The 25,887-nt window shown below is 35.7% G+C and overlaps 1 protein-coding gene across 5 annotated transcripts in view; it reads right to left on the reverse strand.

Annotated features, from left to right (window-relative positions):
• LOC109050324 (disks large-associated protein 2-like) overlaps positions 1-25,887 on the reverse strand; it is a 120,068-nt gene that overhangs the window by 50,293 nt on the left and 43,888 nt on the right. For all 5 annotated transcript variants that reach the window (XM_042777483.1, XM_042777482.1, XM_042777485.1 and 2 more), the window contains 2 exons: positions 17,201-18,354; positions 2,481-2,695 (listed from right to left, as the gene is read on the reverse strand). In XM_042777483.1, coding sequence (XP_042633417.1) covers positions 2,481-2,695; positions 17,201-18,354 — 1,369 coding nt within the window. The remainder of the gene's footprint in view (positions 1-2,480; positions 2,696-17,200; positions 18,355-25,887) is intronic.

Below are 25,887 nucleotides of genomic sequence, written 5' to 3' on the forward strand. Positions count from 1 at the left end.
TGGACAATGTCTCAACAAAATTCTCAACTTCGCACTGTAGGCTAGCATTGGCAAAGTTACTCAAAGAAGTAGTCAATTGCCAATACATTTTTCTAGATGAAAATTACTTATGTACTTAATTACTTATTATGAAAATTACTTACTTATAATGACTTTACTACTTAGTCTTATTCTGTACATTTTACAGTTTTACTATTTTATGAGCCCATGTCAAGCAATATCAAATCCTTTAACATATTGCCAGGGTTGTTTAACGTAATTGCGATTTTTGAGACGCTCCTAGCATCAAAATCCAATATTCTTCTACAGACTACAGATAATTTCATACCAGCAATTTCATCATAAGACATGAGTCAATGATAGTTAAGCCTTGAGATGTCTTAATTAAGTGTCCCTATTGTTATTTAGTTGCATCTGTTGCCCATAACATCTCATAGTGGACTTTTTATAGGCACATTCTCTGGGGCAATGTGGGTTAAGTGTGTTTCAGGAAGGGCACCATGGTGATAAATTATGATCTCAGCAACTCTTCAGCTCCTGGGAGACAGCTGTACAGGGCCGAAATCTACAAACCCAAATTTTAGTTTTTAGTGCATTAGTGCGTGTTTTAGTGTATTAGTGTTTTTAGTGTTTTAACTACTTATATACCTGTAGCTTAACTGTATATAAATAATGAGAAGCTTGTAGTTTCAGAGGTTTCCTCATTTAAGGTTGACCACTGTCTCTTTTGTCGACTGGTGTATATTTGAACAGCAGGCAGACAGTGCAGAACAGACAGATCTGTGAATGACAAATTTTTTGAAAGATTTTGTTTTGCTTCACTTCCACCTCAGTATTACTGGAGTCACTGCAGATTTTCTTAGGTCCTTTATAAAATAAAATAAAATAAAATAAAATAAAATAAAATAAAATAATTAAATTATAAATTTGACTGTTCTGCAATGATCTTAAAAATATATAAAATATTTTTTATGACAGAAATTCCATCATATAATAAATAATAATAACTGTGACATAAAAAGTATGATAATCTAAACAAAGAATGAAATATTGTGTGAAAATTCTTTACTATTCTACTGTAATCCATGTCCTGTATATACATTTTGGATGTCACTCTTGTATATGCCTTTCAGAAATTAAATAATTTAGTGAAAGTGTAACAAGTGTGTTTCCAGGGCCATAAGTGCCAACAGTTGAGGCCACACCCAAATATGCTGATGACAACATAGTAATCAGGTGTTAAAAGAAGCAAAAGTGTATGAAGGTATGATGTGCAATAAAACACCTGATTCAACTATCTGTTAAAAAACAATCTGATCACTAAATATTTCACATCATATTCCAAACCATCCAGAGCTTAAACTCATCCACCAGAACCACAAACAATTTCTATGTTTGAACTATTCCTGAGGTACAAACATTGTACATAATATATCTTTCAGATAATGTGAGGAACTAACATCACACACAATCACACGACAGTGAAGGCAAAATCACTCTTATTTAATTTAACCGTCATATACTGCTTTCCCTTGTGTGGCCATGCAGGGATGTAAAGTACTTCAGTAACTCTATTTTATTATGCTACTATTTTTCTATAATTTGCACTGTTCTCAAGTACTATTGAAATTGAATCTTTTTACTCTTCTCAGATACATTTCCATATGTATATAGAGTAAGAGTGAAAAGATGAATATGTACTGTATAATATGGCAGTATTCTATAAACCGACATACATTTTAAGAATTGTTTGATAAATAGGAATTATATTAAATAGATTTAGTAACAGCTCTAGCAACTTTCAGTTAAACATAGAAATTAAGTACTTTGGATTTGTTTTTTGTTTTTTTACAGGTTTTTGCATATGAGTTACTTTATAAGGAAAAAACCCGAACCTCAGAACCCACCCAAACCTGTACAAAAATTATTCTTCTATAAAACATAAAATAAGTTATTTTCTATCAGAATTTATGTTCATACAATGAAAGTTAATGGAATATAATACACCACTAACTGGACCACAATGAATTTCACTGCATGGACAAAAAACAATTTTTTAATAACTTGTTTTGTGAAAAAAAGTCATAGAGGTTTGGGACGACACAAGGGTGAGTTAAACTATACACTATACTTTTTCTTTTACACTGACTGTTTACACCCCTACAGTACATTTTTACACCCTGTGGCCAGGCCTCATGCACTAGATAATAATAAAGATCATATAGTACATAATTTCTCTCAACATTAATATTATTCTCTGCTGTGAAGTCCTAAGCCACTCAAACACCACAGAATCTACACTTCAAAACTAGAGAAAACCAGCTGATTCTAATGAGCGTTTCTGGAAACACCCTGGAAACAGCTCAAGCTTTTAAACTGAGAAGAAACATTTTGATAAAGCAGGAGGATAAACAACGGGCAGACATTCATGGGCAACTCAGCGCTAAAAATGAGAACAATAAAGATCTATTCAGACTTACCTTTGGGTGTCTATATGAGGCCTCTGCATGGCTGATTTGAGGACAAGAGCATCGGAGCGCACAGTCTTCTGAGGTGACGTCTTGGGGCTGGTATCAGACTCACCACTATCATCATCTCCCATGGCTTTGACGTAACTACTGCTACGCATCCGACGACATGGGATCTCATCCTCATTCTCAATCCCTGGATAACCCCCCCACTCATCCTGAGGCACCTGCAGGGAAAAAGCACACAGCATCAAAGCCTGTTCTCACACGCAGAATGGGAGAATACAGTACCTTTCATCACACATCATGTCAAGCTGTTTGTTAAACCTATACCAGCTGCAGCTAACTCTCCTCCAATATATCCATCACAATGAGTCAAGAATTCCAGGAACTCCCAGTGGCTTTATTATTGGCAAGTATAAAAAAATTTAAATAAACATATAAAAACTTTTTTTTATTTTTTTCTAAATAGATTTTTAATTATTAAAAAAAATGTAAATAAATGTTAAAATAAATACATACATACATAAAAAAGAATTCTAAATTGATCAAAATAATTAAGCATTAAAAAATACTTTTAATTTAAAAATGAAGGTAAATAATAAATGTATTAAAAATAAGAGGCTAAAGAAAAGTAGTTGTCAAATGGATTAAGAAAAACTATTTAGAAGTTGTTTTTAAAATTTGTATTAAAATATATTCTTTTATTGTTTCATTTAACTAAACTAAACAAAAAACTAGGCAACTTTACGCAAAGCCTTTATTTATAGTACATTATAAACGCATTTATGATGTACGTCCTAATGCATTATATATTTTCATAAATTATTATATTTGCAGATTTCTTGTTACTTCAGAAATTGGTTGCTTGTCATATGTTTTAATACATTATAATAAAAGTGTAATAATGAATAGATAAGTATTAAAGTTCTAATGTAACTTATAACTGTGTTTTATTCATTAGATCAAGTTCTAGTTTTAATTATGGATTTTTTTTTTTCTTTATTTGTTTTTTTTGAGTGTGATGTTAATTGTATGGTATGATTAATTGATTTTTTATTTGTTATGCTGTAAGTGCTACCGCCAGACCCGGAGATCGGCTGAATGGATTCGAAAACGGTAAAACTCAACTGTTTAACTCTAGGGGAGTTGGAAAATGAGCCTATTTTCAAAAATAGTGGAGTGTTCCTTTAAGTATTACCAACAGTTTAAAAAGAAATATATATATATATATAGTTCAAGTAGATTTTTCCAACATTTTTTATCTTAAACATGTTAATTTGTTATATATATATATATATATATATATATACAATGAGAGAGAGAGAGAGAGAGAGAGTGAGAGAGAAAGAGAGAGAGAGAGAGAGAGAGAAGAAATTTTATATTTTTATATAAATAGATAAATGTTATTAAAAAGCTGTTATGCTCATATGTCTAATTGAAAATAAATTATTTTTTATTTCTACTTTGAATTATATTTCTAGGCATGCATTATATAAACCATTTTAAGTATATAATTTATTTGTCAAAAATTATTTATTTTTTTTTTTTTTATTTAATTAATTATTTTTTTATTTTTTTTATTTGAGTCATTTTGTTTAGAAGTGGCATTCTTGGCCCTCAAAAAACAGAGATCAATTAGCAAGAGGACATGAAGAGCTGAGTCAGAGAGTTTTGGACGCAGAGCTGGATCAGATTCCCACAAACAACCTGGATCCCATACAAGCTTATCTTTCAGTCTCTTGATAATTATGTAGACTCATTTACTTTTTTATTTAACTAACATTTTAATAACATGAAAAAAAGTGAGGAAATCAAATAAGCAATCAGGTCAGTAAAGGAACTGGGAATCAGCATGGTTGTATTATGCAGTTCAAAGAGAAATAACATGATATAGTAGCAGAAGCTACTCTCATAATCTAAAGCTCTATTAGGGTGGTAACTGTTTCTCAGTGTGACGTCAGCAGAGGAACATTTGCCTGTGATGAATTTCAGAAGGCAATTAATTCATAGAGGGATACTGGAGGTGCAATGCATTTATATTAATTTTAGCAATAGCACATACACACTGCATAAGGTTATCTAAGTGCTTAATCCATTTCTGTATACAAAAACATGGCTCTTTATTAGAGTGACACATTATACAGAATTCACTTAAAAAAACAACAACAGCGGTTTACAAGAAATGGCTAAAAATAGCTAAGAGCAAACAAATGGTTGGCATTCATATTTGTCATTAACAGTCAAGAGATGCCAAAACATTGTTATGGTTATCAATGTATGACTCCATTATTTGATACAGGATCAAAAGAGATACATTTTAGCAGATAAAAAGAGTACTTACTGTATGTAAATAATAATCTTTAAAAGAATACACTCTTAGAAGTGTGAATTAAATGTAGTGTCTTCAGATACTAAAATGGAATTAAACAATTTAAAATTGTATTTTAAATGTATATTAAAAGCAATAAGTTGAACTTTAGAGCTTTTTCTTGCATCATTAAGTACATTCTTACATGTAATTTCATAATTATTTATATTTTCTTTAAAATATGCTGCCGAATGCAGCTCATGGCTTGTTTTAAATGTCATATTCTGGCCGTAGACGGTAGCTGGACATAATAAAATCACTGTACTCAAGCCTTATGACAGTAAATCTGCAGTGAGAAAAAAAAAAAATGGGTAAGATAAGACCTTTTAACCTTAAAAAAATCTCTTACATGTGAAACACAGCATTTGTTAACACCTCCAGGTTTGTTTTTCAAGGGATAACGGTAGAAATTTGTGTAGGATGTAGTCATAGCAACCACACATGAATAAGCATTATGCATATGTAACAGTAAAGCTTCAGATGAGAAATAGATTGTTAATACCGAAGGTAATCAGATCAATTTATTAAGAGGTCATTCAACAAAGAATATACATTCATGTCATGTGTGCCGATGTTATTTACACCATTCTCCAGAAATAGGATGCTACAAACAGGTTATAAGCCACCTGGACCGACTGGTGGGGCCTCACACAAACTGTAATCTACATAATATACTGTATAATAAGACAAAACCATCATATTGTTAATATGCAAATAAACATTTCACTGTTGGAGACATCTTGCAGTTAAGACACCGAGCGAATTAGTCATTACATTATGCTTTATAATTTTGTTTGTATTTTTAAGCAACATTATGTAGATTACAAAATATTGCATAAGAGACAGTGACAAGACAGGCAGACAGGCTGAATGAGAATGTAATTCCACTGTCTGACAGGAGGAGGTGCTTATGGAACAGCAAAAAAAGAGCTGTTTCCCATGGTAACCACTGTAAACAAAGCAGCTCTGCGTTTATAAGCACTGTTTTATTAGGCATTACAAGGAGGGACGGTGAAAAGAAAATCAAAATTTTCTTAAGACAATAAGTTCCCATTAGATGCATTTACAGTATTCATTCATTCATACATCCTTTAATATATTTTCTCTCACAGCACTCTGCATTCCTTCATGTTTTCACACAAAAACGTAACCCCGGTTCCCTCAGAGTAAGGAAACAAGACACTGCAGTTGAAAGCCCCTTTGGGGAAAATGCCTTTTCTCCAAATGCTGAAGCCTTATCAAATCCTGCCATTGCATCTGCCTCGAAGCCTGTGCTGTCCAGCTGTCATCCATCTTCACACAGATCTTCAACAGACCACTGAAGCTGTGTGTAGTCCCTCCCCTCCTGCTTCAGACGCTCCCCCCATCATCCCTCTACCCAAGAAACCAAAAATCACAGGACTAAATGACTACAGACCTGTTGCTTTAACGTCTGTGGTCATGAAGTCAGTTGAGAGACTGGTGTTGGCCTACTTGAAGGAAATTACTGGACCCCCTGCAGTTTGCTTACCAAGCAAACAGGTCTGTGGATGAGGAAGTTTGCAGAAGAGACAACAGTCAATGGCCTCATCACATTGACTCCACGTTGAAAAAAGGCCCAGCAGAGGTTGTACTTCCTTTGTTAACTGAAAAAGTTCAACATGCCACAGGCGCAGCATGACTCAACTGTTACTGAGTCGGTTCTGTGCTTTTCTGTAACTGTCTTGGTTTGGGTCAGCCAGCAAATCAGATATAAGAAGACTGCAACAGACTGTAAGGACAGCTGAACGGATAATTGGTGTGCACCTCCCCAACCTTCAGGACTCGTAAAAACTCCAGAGTGAGGAAATGTGCAGGTAACATCATCACAGACCCTCTACACCCTGGCTACAACCTGTTTGCACTTCTCCCCCTCAGGCAGGCATCACAGATCTCTGTTGCTCTCTACAACATCTAGGCATAAAAACATTTATTGCCACCCACCTCAGAAAAAAAAAGGCCATCTCCAGCTTAAACAGATAACACAGAAATCTCCCACCTGTTTTCTGTAATTAATTTCTTAACTAATTATTGCCTCTCTCTCTCTAATATTATGTAAATACATATCATACATACACACACACACATATAATATAATATATATATATATATTATAATATAGATATATTTATATAATTATATTTGTATATATATTTGTATATGCAGTAAATAATGCACAAATCTGTACATAAATCTTCTGTTCCAGATGTATAGCACATTATTAATTTTTTTCCCTTAATCTTACTTATTTAAAGGGGTCATCTGTTGCTGCAAAAAATACCATTATTTTGTGTATTTGGTGTATTAACTATTATGATACCCTGTCCGGCAGGAGCGATGAGACATGAATATAAAAACCATTATAAACATTATATAAACATGATTTCTAGTCCGTTTTGTGTCTTGGAAGGCCAAACAAAGTAGTTTCGCTTTCTCAACGAAACAGCGTCACACACCGCGGCGTTGAGTCAGCGGAGGCCAGAGGCCTAGAGTGAGCCTCGCTTTCTCAACGAAACAGCGTCACACACCGCGGCGTTGAGTCAGCGGAGGCCAGCGTACCTTGGTCTTTGCAGCAACCACATGTGACGACCACGGGTGGACTTCGTCGCTTCGTCCACGGTGAAAGCCCAATTCGGCAATCCACATCGGCACGTTTGATGTATTTCCTCAGCGCCAGCAGGATCCGCTCCAGCATGACGAATTGAGGACAAGAGCATCGGAGCGCCACAGTCCTTCTGAGAGGTGACGTCTGGGGCTGGTATCAGACTCACCACTATCATCATCTCCCATGGCTTTGACGTAACTACTGCTACGCATCCGACGACATGGGGATCTCATCCTCATCTCAATCCCTGGATAACCCCCCACTCATCCTGAGGCACCTGCAGGGAAAAAGCACACAGCATCAAGCCTGTTCTCACACGCAGAATGGGAGAATACAGTACCTTTCATCACACATCATGTCAAGCTGTTTGTTAAACCTATACAGCTGCAGCTAACTCTCCTCCAATATATCCATCACAATGAGTCAAGAATTCCAGAAACTCCCAGTGGCTTTATTATTGGCAAGTATAAAAAAATTTAAATAAACATATAAAAACTTTTTTTATTTTTTTCTAAATAGATTTTTAATTATTAAAAAAAAAATGTAAATAAATGTTAAAATAAATACATACATACATAAAAAAGAATTCTAATTGATCAAAATAATTAAGCATTAAAAAAATACTTTTAATTTAAAAATGAAGGGTAAATAATAAATGTATTAAAAATAAGAGGCTAAAGAAAAAGTAGTTGTCAAAGGATTAAGAAAAAACTATTTAGAAGTTGCTTTTAAAATTTGTATTAAAATATATTCTTTTATTGTTTCATTTAACTAAACTAAACAAAAAACTAGGCAACTTTACGCAAAGCCTTTATTTATAGTACATTATAAACGCATTTATGATGTACGTCCTAATGCATTATATCTTTTCATAAATTATTATATTTGCAGATTTCTTGTTACTTCAGAAATTGGTTGCTTGTCATATGTTTTAATAAATTATAATAAAAGTGTAATAATGGAATAGCTAAGTATTAAAGTTCTAATGTAAAGATTTCTTGTATAACTGTGTTTTTATTCATTAGATCTTTGAATAGTCAAGTTTTAAATAGGGACTGTAAAATAACTCTTTGGTCATTTTTGAGAGAGATGCTAACGGTCTAATCTGATTCAATGATCTATGCTAAGCTAAGCTAAAAGTGCTACTGCCAGAGCCGGAGATCGGCTGAATGGATTTTAAAACGGTAAAAGTCAACTGTTTAACTCTAGGGGAGTTGGAAAATGAGCTTATTTTCAAAATAGTGGAGTGTTCCTTTAAGTATTACCAACAGTTAAAAAAGAAATATATATATATATATAGTTCAAGTAGATTTTTCCAACATTTTTTATCTTAAAACATGTTAATTTGTATATATATATATATATATATATAGAGGATATAGAGAGAGAGGAGAGAGAGAGATAGATGAGAGAGAGAGAGAGAGAGAGAGAGAGAGAGAGGACAAATGTTATATTTTTATATAAATAGATAAATGTTATTAAAAAGCTGTTATGCTCATATGTCTAATTGAAAATAAATTATTTTTTATTTCTACTTTGAATTATATTTCTAGGCATGCATTATATAAACCATTTTAAGTATATAATTTATTTGTCAAAAATTATTATTTTTTTTTTTTTAATTAATTATTTTGTATTTTTTTTTATTTGAGTCATTTTGTTTAGAAGTGGCATTCTTGGCCCTCAAAAAACAGAGATCAATTAGGCAAGAGGACATGAAGAGCTGAGTCAGAGAGTTTTGGACGCAGAGCTGGATCAGATTCCCACAAAAAACCTGGATCCCATACAAGCTTATCTTTCAGTCTCTTGATAGTAATTATGTAGACTCATTTACTTTTTTATTTAACTAACATTTTAATAACATGAAAAAAAGTGAGGAAATCAAATAAGCAATCAGGTCAGTAAAGGAACTGGGAATCAGCATGGTTGTATTATGCAGTTCAAAGAGAAATAACATGATATAGTAGCAGAAGCTACTCTCATAATCTAAAGCTCTATTAGGGTGGTAACTGTTTCTCAGTGTGACGTCAGTAGAGGAACATTTGCCTGTGATGAATTTCAGAAGGCAATTAATTCATAGAGGGATACTGGAGGTGCAATGCAATTATATTAATTTTAGCAATAGCACATACACACTGCATAAGGTTATCTAAGTGCTTAATCCATTTCTGTATACAAAACATGGCTCTTTATTAGAGTGACACATTATACAGAATTCACTTAAAAAAACAACAACAGCGGTTTACAAGAAATGGCTAAAAATAGCTAAGAGCAAACAAATGGTTGGCATTCATATTTGTCATTAACAGTCAAGAGATGCCAAAACATTGTTATGGTTATCAATGTATGACTCCATTATTTGATACAGGATCAAAAGAGATACATTTTAGCAGATAGAAAGAGTACTTACTGTATGTAAATAATAATCTTTAAAAGAATACACTCTTAGAAGTGTGAATTAAATGTAGTGTCTTCAGATACTAAAGTGGAATTAAACAATTTAAAATTGTATTTTAAATGTATATTAAAAGCAATAAGTTGAACTTTAGAGCTTTTTCTTGCATCATTAAGTACATTTTTACATGTAATTTCATAATTATTTATATTTTCTTTAAAATATGCTTCCGAATGCAGCTAATGGCTTGTTTTAAATGTCATATTCTGGCCGTAGACGGTAGCTGGACATAATAAAATCACTGTACTCAAGCCTTATGACAGTAAATCTGCAGTGAGAAAAAAAAATGGGTAAGATAAGACCTTTTAACCTTAAAAAAATCTCTTACATGTGAACACAGCATTTGTTAACACCTCCAGGTTTGTTTTCAAGGGATAACGGTAGAAATTTGTGTAGGATGTAGTCATAGCAACCACACATGAATAAGCATTATGCATATGTAACAGTAAAGCTTCAGATGAGAAATAGATTGTTAATACCGAAGGTAATCAGATCAATTTATTAAGAGGTCATTCAACAAAGAATATACATTCATGTCATGTGTGCCGATGTTATTTACACCATTCTCCAGAAATAGGATGCTACAAACAGGTTATAAGCCACGCGACCGACTGGTGGGCCTCACACAAACTGTAATCTACATAATATACTGTATAATAAGACAAAACCATCATATTGTTAATATGCAAATAAACATTTCACTGTTGGAGACATCTTGCAGTTAAGACACCGAGCGAATTAGTCATTACATTATGCTTTATAATTTTGTTTGTATTTTTAAGCAACATTATGTAGATTACAAAATATTGCATAAGAGACAGTGACAAGACAGGCAGACAGGCTGAATGAGAATGTAATTCCACTGTCTGACAGGAGGAGGTGCTTATGGAACAGCAAAAAAAGAGCTGTTTCCATGGTAACCACTGTAAACAAAGCAGCTCTGCGTTTATAAGCACTGTTTTATTAGGCATTACAAGGAGGGACGGTGAAAAGAAAACCAAAACTTTTCTTAAGACAGTAAGTTCCCCTTAGATGCATTTACAGTATTCATTCATTCATACATCCTTTAATATATTTTCTCTCAGCACTCTGCATTCCTTCATGTTTTCACACAAAACGTAACCCCGGTTCCCTCAGAGTAAGGAAACAAGACAATGCAGTTGAAAGCCACTTTGGGGAAAATGCCTTTTCTCCAAAATGCTGAAGCCTTATCAAATCCTGCCATTGCATCTGCCTCGAAGCCTGTGCTGTCCAGCTGTCATCCATCTTCACACAGATCTTCAACAGACCACTGAAGCTGTGTGTAGTCCCCTCCTGCTTCAGACGCTCCACCATCATCCCTCTACCCAAGAAACCAAAAATCACAGGACTAAATGACTACAGACCTGTTGCTTTAACGTCTGTGGTCATGAAGTCAGTTGAGAGACTGGTGTTGGCCTACTTGAAGGAAATTACTGGACCCCCTGCAGTTTGCTTACCAAGCAAACAGGTCTGTGGATGAGGAAGTTTGCAGAAGAGACAACAGTCAATGGCCTCATCACATTGACCCCACGTTGAAAAAGGCCCAGCAGAGGTTGTACTTCCTTTGTTAACTGAAAAAGTTCAACATGCCACAGGCGCAGATGACTCAACTGTTACTGAGTCGGTTCTGTGCTTTTCTGTAACTGTCTTGGTTTGGGTCAGCCAGCAAATCAGATATAAGAAGACTGCAACAGACTGTAAGGACAGCTGAAAGGATAATTGGTGTGCACCTCCCCAACCTTCAGGACTCGTAAAACTCCAGAGTGAGGAAATGTGCAGGTAACATCATCACAGACCCTCTAACCCTGGCTACAACCTGTTTGCACTTCTCCCCTCAGGCAGACATCACAGATCTCTGTGCTCTACAACATCTAGGCATAAAAACATTATTTCCACCTAAGCCATCTCCAGCTTAAACAGATAACACAGAAATTACCACCTGTTTTCTGTAATTAATTTCTTAACTAATTATTGCCTCTCTCTCTCTAATATTATGTAAATACATACATACATAAGCCATCTCCAGCTTAAACAGATAACACAGAATATATTGTACATACACACACACACACACACTGTATATATATTTGTATATATATTTGTATATGCAGTAAATAATGCACAGATCTGTACATAAATCTTCTGTTCCAGATGTATACCACATTATTATTTTTTTCCCTTAATCTTACTTATTTAAAGGGGTCATATGTTGCTGCAAAAAATAACATTATTTTGTGTATTTGGTGTATTAACATATTATGATACCCTGTCCGGCAGGAGCGATGAGACATGAATATAAAAACCATTATAAACATTATATAAACATGATTTCTAGTCGTGTCTTCTTTTGGAAGGCCAAACAAAGTAGTTTCGCTTTCTCAACGAAACAGCGTCACACACCGCGGCCTTGAGTCAGTGGAGGCCGGAGGCCTAGAGTGAGCCGCGGCCGACTTGAGTGAGCAGAGGTGGGCGGCTTGAGGCGTTTTCTATAAAGGAGCGTACCTTGGGCTTGCAGCAACCACATGTGACGACCACGGGGTGGACTCCGCTTCGTCCACGGTGAAAGCCGATTCGGCAATCCACAGCGCGAAGTTGATGTATTTCCTCAGCGACCAGCACGGATCAGCTCCAGGCATGACGAAGCGGATATCGTCCTCTTTTGAAAGGCCAAACAAAGTAGTTTCGCTTTCACAGTGAAACACACAGTGTCTATACGACATGGAGGTGGCGGCTACAACAATACTACAACGAGAATAAAAGGTACTCCTTCTTTCTTTGCGTGAACATCTGGGCGGCGTTATGCAAATCTTCCCACACAGTGACGTAGAGATGTGGGGGCGTGTTAGAACGAGACGTTTTAGGGGGGCGTGGACGAGTCTTAACTTTTATAAAGAATATCTCTTTGCAACTTTACAGATCTTCTTTTTTCACCAAGAGCTTGTAACAGTCCAAAGAGAAAGGAAAATTTGAAATCGCATCATATGACCCCTTTAAATGTTCTTTCTGTTCTCATGTCATACAGGTATGTAGAGCTCCTAAAAAAACACAATAAATTACTTGTTTTCACACACTTGACGAATAAAGCTCATGCTGATTCTGATTCTGTTACCTTGAGTAACCCGAGACATTCCCTTTTGAGTCGTTCTCTCCACACTGCGTCTGAAAGCCTCTTTAGGGAACAAGTAAAATCATGCAGTGTAAAAACAGTGCTATCTGCAAATCCACTCAGAGTTTATACAGGGAGAAATGCCAGAAGAGGGGCAAATGTGCCAACGACTTGTTAGCCAGACTAAAAGCCAACAGCACACACGCTTTTCCAACACTCTTTCTGGCTAATGTCCGCTCACTACAAATAAACAGTTACAAGGAAATGAGAAAATGCTGTGCACTTTTGCTAACAGAGACGTGACTGAACAGCAATATGCCCGACGCAGCGTACCAGATCAAGGGGCTGCGTACCAGATCTTCTTCTGAGCTGACCACAATAAACAACTGTCAGGAAAAAACTGAGGAAGAGGACTCGCTGTATACATTAACAAACACTGGTGCACTTATTCTCTGGTAAGCAGCCATTGTTCCAAAGTGGTGGAATATCTGATGCTGAAGTGCCTGCCACATTACTTACCCATGAATTTACAGTTGTGTTTATTGTGACTGTGTATGTTCCCCCAAGTGCTAATGCTAGCGCAGTGAATCATAAATCTATTCCTCAGCATTTCTTTGTATATTAACACAAATCAACCTTTAAACTGGTAAAACAGGAACAAACAGGAGGATCTCTAATTGAACATTTTTCTCACTAGATTTCTTATCTTTCAGATGAGTGTTAGCAGGTGGTCAAAGTACATTATTCTACCACAAGGAGGCACTACAGACAACACACTCATATACTGTAAATGAACATTCATTATTCACTGACAGTGAGGAAGTGCAGATAGAGATATAACTCCACTCAATAGCAGGATTAGAGGAATCTAAAAGAGAAAAAAAAAACTGTTGAAGCGATGACTGCAGAATACTTTTAGACATTTCCACTCAGTGTGAGATTGCATGCTATCATTGCAAGTTCAGTCCTTTCACGACATTTCGCTTACTCTATTTACTGGGAGACAGAAATGCCTCCAGGGGTTATAGTTGATAAGGGAGTTAAGATCTTCAAATACTGCAAAATAAAGTTTCAAATGAATGAGCAGCACTTCACAGAGCTGTGCTCATGGAGGAAGCTAGCTGATTAATCACAGTGCTGTTTAGCCGAAGACATTTGATCTCGTTCTTCCCAGATATCCTTAGTAAATCAGCTTCACCAAAAAAGATTCAATTTGGAAAAAAAATGTGGTAGTGAATAACACGGCTGTACTGCTCCACCAGCAAACCAACACGGAAATTCATGCTAATCTTGAATTTTCAGTACAGCTGAAAGGAAGGCCCTGGCAATCTCGAGTTTCAAAAAATATCTCAATAATGTCCCAAACTGTACTCAGATTTGCCAAGATAACAAAATATGCAAATCAATAGAATTCAAAAGTAGACTAACTGTAGTGCTTTCAAAACCAAATTACGCTAAAAAATATTTAGGCCTGAATTTAAGATTTATGAAATTGAATTGCATATAAAGTGACAAGTTATCCCTTACAGAACTTGTAACTTTAGCATGTAAATTTAATGAACATTTAGCATGTGCTATTGATGTGTTAGCTATTGATTTTAAATGAAAAGAATTGGTTCTAGGGCCACAACTCAAATAGTTGGAGCAAACTACAAGTGTAGTTTGTTGGTTGAATTTAATTTCATTAGAAGTTCAAAAATATTGATGCAAACAATTATGTTGCATTTATTCATTCATTTATATATATTTATTTGAGCCAGCATATTTTTAGAGTGCATTTGGATTACACAGTTTTAACATAAATTAATAAACTTAATGTGATTTAAATTTGTCAGCCATACATAATGTAAAACTAATAAACTGAGTGTGTTTTAAAAACAGAATAACCAGGTTTATGTATTTATCACCAATCAATCCAGTTGGTTTCAATCTCATATATTATAACAAACTGAATGTTGAATAAATGGATTTTTAAAATATGATTATTTAAATAAAATCAAATGTATGCAGATAGATCATAATAAACTTCACATGAGTGTTTACATTTATGTAAGACTGACAAATATACAGTAATCACATTAAATGTATTCGTTTTTGTTAAAATGGTGTAGTAGTATCAACCAACAATTGGCAAATTTGTCTATTCATATACAGGTACATCATATGAAACTAGACAATGAAAAAGGGGAATTTAGAAGGAACATCTGAGACCGTTTGTCTGGACATTTCTTTCTCGTTAACTTAATTCAGATTTCCACAAAACCTTTACAGGTTTGCATATTAAACCACTACAAACCATGTATTAAACCACTAACCACTAACCATTAAACCACTACAAACTGCATTTCATTGGCTCTGTACTTGTACTCTCCCCAGTGACAATAAAATTAAATCTAATCTAATCTAATGTACAGTATGTACAAGACACATCTGGCTGGTTAAAGACACTGGAACACAGCTGACTTATAATGAAATCAGATTTGAAGTTCACAGTTACTCCTGAATAGTTAATTAGTGAGTGTATCCAGTTTAATGTCACTTACAACTCAGCCAGGCTGTCATCTGTCTCGAGCACTGACAGTCTCTAATAAGGTCAACAGGACAGGTTTCATTTTTTTCCGATGCAAACATAACAATGCTGTAAGTGCTGAAGATTCAAAGTAGTGCTTAGCTTGTCAGTACAAAGAGACTACTGGTACTTATGCCATAATTAACCTTCAAGGAGGAAGATGTCAGTTAGTTGTCAGGAACAGATTAGTTAAATAACTGTGTAGCAGTCAGCATGACCTGTGTGTGCCCCATGCCATAATTCAGAATAAGAATCAGACGCGGTATAAAACTTTAATCAAATTCAACACTATGACAATTTATTTAAGTCAGATCTATTTTGACAGACATGTTAAAATCACCTGAATTAAATCAGTGGTTGACTGATAGGGATTTTTTGACTGTTAAAACATGCTGGCGTTCTCTGCACTGTCGAATTAAAAGCTCAGGCACTGTCAGTATAAAAGTCCCACTTTTGAATCTTATCTGCATTTTATTTATCATGCAATTATTTCCTCTTATTATTTCCTTTGGCATTACTACAGAAAATAAAAGTTATGAAACGTGTATCATAGCATTAATTTGATTAGCCATAATTCAAACAGCTATCTATTAAATAAATGTTTCCCACATGCTTTAACTGCACAGTCTTACACTACATCACAGATCCTTTTTGTATTGATCCCCCATTCTTAGGCATCAATGATTCCCACAGGCCTTAAACAGTAACACTAGATAATCAATTACTGGATTCAATTGCATTTTGCCTCACACACATCTGTTTGAGTAAAAGAAAGTGTCCTTAGAGACACTCAAAACCAGTACATTTACTATATCATTTAAGGGGCCTGTATAATTTAAACTTTCAGGTGTATCTCATCCAAAGGCTACTTCTATTACAAGAACAATCGCCCTGGAGTAACCTGAGGTAAAGACCTTTGTTCAAGGGCACCATCATGACAGCACAATATCTGTAAGTTCATGAATCACCCCTTATTGGCTTAAAACTAATGACAAAATGGTCTGTATGTCAGTGGTCAATGGTCTTGCATTGGTCTGACTGTTGGTAACAAACCACAGTACTCAAAGGGGCTCAAACGCATGTGCCTTTAAACCAAATACATGATGCGATGAAAATACATAAAATTATGCTTGACTACCATTTAGATACTTCCATACAGTATGATTTGGGTTTATGGGTAGCCCTGCCTATAACAAAATCTCATTGGTCCAAAATTTCTCTGGCAATTGAAATCATGCCCTTGCTGTTGCTTGCGCTATGCTCTACTGTTTGAGCCTCAGGAAGGATATCACAAAATGATTTAACATTAAATATTAATAAAATGCACATCTTTGTCAATTATTCAATGTCCAAGGGAATGGTCTGTCAAAATCTACACCAAAATCAAAGTAGATATGTGTTGATACACCACACACATGCAACAAAAATGCAAATTCCCTTCATGAACAGACTGCAGCATAACAGTTAAACCATTAAACCATTTTTTTTTTTTCATCTTTCCCATCATACAACTGCTGGTTTAAAAGCATTTGGGACTCCACCTTCTCAAGGATGGAAGTAGTTATGTTTAAAAAAGCCATGACCCACCTGTAGGTAGTGTGAGGACCGGAATGATGGTTTAAGGTCCTGATGCATCATGGGTTTCTCTAGGTTAAGGGAGGACTTTCGATAGGCCTCTTTGGCCTGGCTGACGGTGAGTGTTGACCAGGAACTCCTCTTCATGTACTTTTCCTCGGGTGCCATGGACAGGCCCTCGCAGGCTGAACACTTGACATCATTGTTGCTTTTGGAGGTTTTGAGTGAATGGTCTCCAAAGTGAGTGTGCATGGATTCTGGGAAACTGTGACCTACGTGCTCATGATGGTGGCGGCTCAAGGCGCTGGCCGTTCGGTAGGTGCTATCGCTATCTAGGTTGTCATCCGAGCTCCACCAGCCCCCCGTCCCTGACCGGTGCCTGCGCTCCTTGCTTTTACTGCGCTTGCTTCCATGCTTGGATGAGTGATGATTGCCGTGGTGATGGTGATGGCTTCCCCCACCTCCACTGTCACCTTTGGTGCCATTCATCTTGGACGATCCCTCCAGTGAGTGAGACTTGGTGAAGAGCTTCTGGACAGAGTGCACCAGGTGTCGGATGCGACCGGGGCTCTCACTGCGCTGCTCCCCACCAGGGCCGGCAGATGTGCGTTGGTACTGGAGTGTGTGGAAGCCGTCGCGATGAAGCGGAAATTGTTTTTCGAACTGGTCCAGCAGGTTTGTGGGGATGCGGTTGCTCTTGCTGCTGCCGTGACGAGAGGCGGATGTTGCAGCGGCGGCGGCGGCAGATGTGGCTGAGGTGGTGATGGCTGCACAGTCTTCCCGGGCAGCTGGGTCATAGTACTGTGAATTGTAGTGCATTCTGGGAAAGGTGCTGCTGGAGATATGGTCGGCAGGGGCAGTGGAAGTTAGCGCCACGGGTGACATGATCATGCAGTCCGAGTGAATGGAGCTGCGGGGGGAAAGACGGTGATGGAAGTCCATGGCGTAGGTCTCCGTGGGGCTGAGCAGGTAGGAGTGGCGTAGATCGGACACATGCATGCCGTGTAGGTCATGGAGATGCTCGCACTCCACCAGTCCACACGGGAGCAGTGTGGGAATCTGGTGCGGTACACGACCACCTGATAAGCCCTTCATGTTCCTGGGTGGAGCGAGGCTACTCTCCTCATTGAAATCTCGGGATGGTGACCAGGAGGAATACTGCTGGTCTGAAATAAAGAGAAGGACATTAAAGGTTTACTAGACTAGTCTTAAGTTTATTTATCTCACACAACAATATCTTCACTCTTGTTTCTGAAGATTTCATTTTACATGAGGCTTAACTTTAGTGGTCAAAATAAAAATTCTGTCAACACTTACAGTCAAGTCATTCAATACCTGTATAACTTGCATTTTGATTTTGGGAAGAAAATAACTTTCACTTTGATGAATGCAGACAATGTGATTTGAACCTTTCATGAACTCTAGTTGCTAGTTGAATTCAAGCCTCTGTTACTAATTCGAAACCATCAAGTACCTAACAATGGCTTAGGGAGATTCTAAAATGATATTTATGTAAGAAGGACATAGTTAAAAAAAAAAAACAAAAAAAAACAATTGAATGTTTCACTCATAAAGACACTGGCTAGATTTAAATGTACATAGTTCCCTACTAGTGGCTCAGAAACAATATGTGAAAAGAGTAGTATGTCTGAAGCCACGACATTCATAAAACAATCATCTGGATCTGTGAATAGAAGTTATCCAAATGATGGTAGTAAGTCACATGTCAATGACAACATGATGAATTGTATGGATTACATTCATACTGAACTACACTCATTCAACATATATGGAATGGAGAGTCCAGCCTGTTTTTGGAGGGCCACTGTCCTTTAGAGTTTAGCTGAAATCCTAATTAAACAAACCTGAATCAGCTAATCAAGGTCTTCAGAATTACTACAAACTTACAGGCAAGTCTGCTAGAGATGGTTGTTAAACTTTGCATGATGTTGGCTGTCCAGGAGTAGGATTGGGCACCCCCGATATTATCATTCTTTTTTACTTTCTCAAAACCTACTCTAATTTCGGACAGAGCCAGTCTCTTGTTTGGTTTCTGCATTACTTTATTTTATTATTATTATAATTGTTATTTATATATATATATATATATATATAACAAATGTAAGACCATAACATGTCATTTAATTATTACATTTTTTGAATCAGTTGTTAAATTTTATTAAATGCAGTTAAATTTAAATGCAATTAGTTTAACTTAGTTAAAATATTTTTGACTTAAGTACATCTTTATTTATGCCATTTCATAATTACTTGTTATCTTTGAAATACAGCTAAAGTGGACTGTAAAATGTATTGACAAGCATATAAACTAAATATGTTTTAATGTCATTTCTGTTGAAACTTGAATGTCATTTATTTAAATATATCTGTAGTTACATTTACATTACATTTAAATTGTAATATCAAACGTATGGAATGTCATCATGTAATATGCAATATTCTAATTGTAATGTCAAATATCTACAGATAAAACTATAAAACTAAACTAATCAAGTACTTTACATGTGATTTAGTATGTTATTCAACACATCAAAATAAGTGTACTTCTTTATAGCATGACAAAATATTATTATTTTTATACAAAACTTTTCAAATTAAAACGTTAAAATGTTTTGGGAATGCTAATGGATTACTCTCTCTTGGTATTATAGAGCTCCTCACCTTATACTACCATGGTTCACATCCAAAAGAGCAAAAAAAAAAAAAGCATTTAACTGTCTTTCAGATAGACTCCCTTGTTCTGACTAATGGGATCCTGCAGGAAACCTCTCTCTCTCTCGCTTTGCGTGAAATTTATTTTATATGTTTTGATTGTGAGTTAAAGTAGGCTAATTCTGACAGAAAAGGAATCTTCTTTCAATTCTTTCAAAAGATTTATGACCACAAGAGAAAAAATAGGGTTTGTATATTTCTGACGTAACATTTAGAAAAGCTAAATTAAATTCAACAAGCCTAAAACACTGAAAAGAGATGCCCTGAACTCCCAGGAGACCACAAATCTGTAGTTTAGTTTCAAGTATGGTTGCTTTTATGCAACTTACAGCACACACATTGCAGAAAAAATTCACCTTGATCAACCAGAAGGTTATGTTTTTTGCTCAAGTGCACGATGGGGATAGCTCACATGGATCGTGGCTCAGACCTGCAGTCTTATGGCTGACAGTCAAATTTTGACTGACCACTATATCATACCACACCTTTAGGTCTGTTTCAACTTCTTTTCAAAGAAAGATGTAGCACTGAAGTCTGTTTTTGGGGACTTCTAAAGCCATATAAAACCTTTGTGTGAGGTACAGCCAACAGGATGCACTGAAAAGCAAACAAAACTAACAAAAAAGATACTTTGGACCACCATAAAAAATAAAACACTCACATTTGTTACATACTGTTATTGTTAATTAACCATATTGTTATATATGTATAAACAACTTCATTTCACCATAAGCAAAAGTTAAATTGGCTTTAGAGTGCATTGGTGCCCACCAACATTTTCAGTGGTGCTGGCTCCAGAAGTATTTTCCCCATTCTTTTTTTCCCAAAGTCTTTGTTAAGGCTATATAAGTCATGAAGCAAACCAATCAGCTACAAGGAGAATCACAACTTTACAAATTTGTATTTAAAGCAACAAAAAGTATTTGAACATCAAATACTTTTTAGAGAAACATTTTTGCTTTTAGACAAACCGACCAAAACCGTGTTTTTTTATTAGACCAATATTAAAATGCACTTTTGACTTGATTTTTTTTGCCAGACATTACACATGGCTCCTTTAAATAAACATAATTTTTTTTTTCATTGTGTAAGAGATATAAAAACAGCCAGCTAATATCAGTAAATTGTGTATTAAAGCATAGATGCCAATGTACCACAGGAGGAAACACCTTTAGTGCTAAATCTCCTCTTACATAATGCCTAGGGCCCATAATCCATTGCAGTATATCAAAGAGAATAAGATATAACACAGAGTTGTCATGGTAACCATTGCTGAGAACTCTGACCATGAAAAGCAGATTTTAGAGTTACACAGGGATGACAATAATTCACAGCAGGACTGCTGTTTGCAGCCGTCACTGGATTATAAACACTAGTTACGCGCCGAAATTTGTACGGAATCTATAAGAAGGGGTTGGAGTTGGGCCAAAAGAGCCACTGTACTTGTGTGTCCAACCTTCTTGAGCTGCCTTGGTGGAAAAAAAAAAAACTTCCAACAGTATTTTTCAATGGACCCTTGCTGTTTTCTGTTGCAATAAAAAGCCTAGGCTATGACAACAGCTTCAACAGGTTTGGCTAGCTGCATGCGAAATAAGTCATGCCTTTTTTTCCCGTTTGCTATTTCTCAGTCCTCTAACTGAAGTGTTGTATGCAACAACATAGAAGGTAAAAGAAACAATGTGGTTTAAGTCAAGGTGAAAATTGATATGAAAATAGATAAGTAATATAGTTTCTTTTCTTCACTTTATGTGTGATAACTTGATAAATATGTTGTCAATACTATTAAAATAAGAAAAAAATTTAATGGTACTTAGGGGATTACAGTTTTTGCATAAATACTATATTGGGCTTTATTAAAGTTTATGAAAATAGAATGCATGTATATGCATTTTATATTTATGCACATAAATGGAACATTTTAAAATCTTTGAACAGATATTGAAGTATTTTCTATCCTGTGGCGCCATCGTGTGGACAACATTAGCATTGTGGCCTTCATTTCTGAACAACATCATTACGAAAGTGGCCAACTTTTTTATGAATGATTACAAATATTTAATGATTAGTTCACTGATAATATACCCACATTAAAATCGAATTTACTGATACTGTATCTTATTTCATGCTTTAAGAGTTTATTTTTCAACTTACATTTTTAAGCAGTGATGAATGATAACTATGTGAGTTGCTAAATTGTATTTTGCAATAATAATACATAAACTATATAATGATGACAAAATTACAACATTTATTGTTTTCATAATATTTACTATTGACAATACAAAATATAGACATACAAAAAAAAAGCTGCCAAGACGAATGATTTATCCGTTTTTGCAGCGAAAAGCCAGAATCAGCGTCCTCTGTAACTCGAGAGATCGATGCAATGTCTTTTTCTGGCCTAAGACAAAAAAATATCTCACAAGCACTCATTTTAATCTCTTTAATATATTATTCTAATTGTTTTGTACTGATTCGCTGGAGTGTTTAAATGTAAAAGGTACTGATTCGCTGGAGTTTCAGTATGTAGAGCCTTTTTCCCCATGCCAGTGTTGAAGTCTCGAGCCGTCAGAGAGTCTGCTGCAAATCATTCAATTTCACCATTTACCAGCTCACAAAAAATCTGAATTTAGCCGATGGTGTGTTCTAATGGGTGGATTGTGTGCAATCGCTGTAATATTTTATTTTTTAAAAGGTCTTAAACAGGAATAAAGTCGTTTGTTGTGAGGTCGTTGTGAAGCCCCGCGGTCTGGCGTTGTCAAAATAGATGACGCAAATCCTTCATTTTCCACACTTCAACAGCTGAAAAACACCCACTTTTAGCTCTTAGTTTGTTCTAATGTGAGTGGATTGTGTGCAATCGCTGAAATATTTTATTTTTAAAAGGTCTTAAACAAGAATAAATTCGTTTCTTGCGAGCTCGTTGTGTCACTGCACGAGAAGCCGCGCCGTCTCGCGCTGTCAAAAGAGCTGATGCAAATCGTTCATTTTCAAGAGCTCAAAAACACCCTCTTTTAGCTCTTGGTTTGTTCTAATGGGTGGATTGTGTGCAATCGCTGTAATATTTTATTTTTAAAAGGTCTTAAACAAGAATAAATTCGTTTGTTGTGAGCTCGTATTGCGACTGCACGAGAAGCCGCGCCGTCTCGCGCTGTCAAAAGAGCTGACGCAAATCCTTCATTTTCCACACTTCAACAGCTGAAAAACACCCACTTTTAGCTCTTGGTTTGTTCTAATGGGTGGATTGTGTGCAATCGCTGTAATATTTTATTTTTAAATGGTCTTAAACAAGAATAAATTCGTTTCTTGCGAGCTCGTTGTGTCACTGCACGAGAAGCCGCGCCGTCTCGCGCTGTCGAAAGAGCTGATGCAAATCGTTCATTTTCCACACTTTAACAGCTGAAAAACACCCACTTTTAGCTCTTGGTTTGTTCTAATGGGTGGATTGTGTGCAATCGCTGTAATATTTTACTTTTAAAAGGTCTTAAACAAGAATAAATTCGGTTGTTGTGAGCTCGTAGTGCGACTGCACGAGAAGCCGCGCGGGCTCGCGCTGTCAAAAGAGCTGACGCAAATCGTTCATTTTCAAACTTCAACAGCTGAAAAACACCCACTTTTAGCCCTTGGTTTGTTCTAATGGGTGGATTGTGTGCAATCGCTGTAATATTTTATTTTTAAAAGGTCTTAAACAAGAATAAATTCGTTTGTTGTGACATCGATGTGACTTCACTCTCTAATCGGAGCGGTGAATTCTCTCTCGTCTTTCTCTCTGTTCTGTGGCCAGATATAAATTTTTAATAAGCCCTGACCCCTGTAATATTCAAATATGTTGGTTTAGCTTGTCAGAGTGAAATAAATTCATGTATTTATATGTATTTTTAACCGATTTAAAAGTGAAACTAAGGCAGACTCCTCCCTCAGTCCCGGGAATTGCTCCTGTAGAGGCGCAATTTTTCTCAGATAATGGGCGTCTATGGGAGATTTCTGATTTATAAAAATTAATAATAAATAAACTGTAAGTCTGATCAGTCTAAAAAAGATATAGCAACCAGCACCGCTATATCCCGCAGGTGTCTGCCGAGTTTGGGGCTTGTGGCTTAAAAGCCCTAGGAGGAGATACGTTTGGAATTCTGTGTCAGAAGAATAATAATAATAAAAATAAAAATAAAAATAAATAATTAATTAGAATATGAATGTTTTTGAAAATATTGTAAATCTTTATTTTATATTTCATTCAATGAAAAATGTTTATTAAAGTTTATACATCTGTATACTTCAGACCAGAATTCTAGATGACCGTGTGATAAAGAGCTCATAAGCCCGATGACTTCAGGATAGAGTAAATGGATCTTGCTGTAGTCAAAGCAGCCCAGCGGAATCCACCGGAACCCAGCGAGGTTTAAATATGCAACATTCCCAACATTTCCTCTGCTGCTTCTCTATTTTTACAACACATTGCTACAGAAAATGATAAAGAACATGTGGTTGCCGTGGCAACTAAATGAGTCAAAGGAAGACAACCATGCCGTCTCACGTGTAGCATCTTGTCTGACACACAATGCCACATTCAGGGTCACTACCTGAGCAACCGAAGATAATTAGAATTGTGCAATCCTAGGATAAATAAATAAATAAATAACAAAGATATGTGGTACTGATGTCACAGAATATGGAATTTAAGAATACATTTTAGTACACACTAAATGTAATCTAGGTTATGGTTATGGTTATGTAATCTACAGTCCTCTAGGTACAATTCTTTCTATGAATTGTTTGTATCAAATAAGATAACTAGTTAATCTTACACACATTACACACACACACACACACACACACACACACACACACACACATACTATATATATATATATATATTATAACTGGTTCTCAATGGGCCTCAGAAAACTGCAAACTTCCAGTGGGGCCTCAAGATTACATAAATAATAATAAAAAATAATAATTAAACAATATAATTATTTAAAATGGGACAAAACAGCTATATTTATGTGTGTGTGTAAGTGTGTGTGTGTGTGTGTGTGTGTGTATACAATAAACGTCTAGAAAAACCTGGTAATGAGGTATAGTTTAAAATTGTGATTTCTAGACCTGAAAAAGTCTTAAAACAGAATAAATTCTTAAAGCTCTATTGGCATTTTCATAATGAATATATATTTTTCTGGTTTTGCCAAGCTCTAAATTATCCTTATCCTTTTCCTTTATCATTATTCTTTAATTATTTTCCAATAAATCACAAACCATTGTAAAAGTCACGGGGCCTTTAAATTTTGTTTCACTGTTCTAAAATATTCCATTTTGATTTTCATTTTGATTAAATTACAGAAATCGGAAGATTAAAACATTCATTTTAACAGAAAGGTTAAAATCTTTTAAAATTAACGTCAGGTCTCATGAAGCCTATGCTAACCCTCAAACCCTCACTAAATAATGGAATATTATCTCCAGCTCTTTATTTCCATCTTTTTTATTTTCCTGAAATTACTGAAAAATGGTCACGCTATAATAAAGTGCCTGAGCTACAACATTTTCCAGACCACTCAGACAAATACCCTTTCCTCCAATAAATTACGATACATCATATACATTGTTTTTTTTTTTTTTTTTTTTTTGAAGTAACAGAATTCAAAAGGTACTGAATAACAGGAATGACTCAGGAGGACACGGCAATTCACCCAAGCACCCTACAGATGAGATAGAAAATGAACTGCATTTACTTAAGGTAAGCTGCACTTGTATCTTCTCCAGTGCCAGTTGCATAACTCGGCATTATCAAGTCTTCCCACCTCCACACCAAATCTCAAGTGAAACAAAAGATCACTGAAGACGAGAGCAGAGTAACAGGCATCAATCCACAGTCATGTGAGTCGCACTGCTAAAAATATCACTGAAGGGAGGGATTTGACTTCCTGTAGGGAGTAACTGAGGACCCTCGTAATCACCTGCCATTA

The sequence above is a fragment of the Cyprinus carpio genome, chromosome A20, assembly GCF_018340385.1.
Source record: "Cyprinus carpio isolate SPL01 chromosome A20, ASM1834038v1, whole genome shotgun sequence".
NCBI lineage: Eukaryota > Metazoa > Chordata > Actinopteri > Cypriniformes > Cyprinidae > Cyprinus > Cyprinus carpio.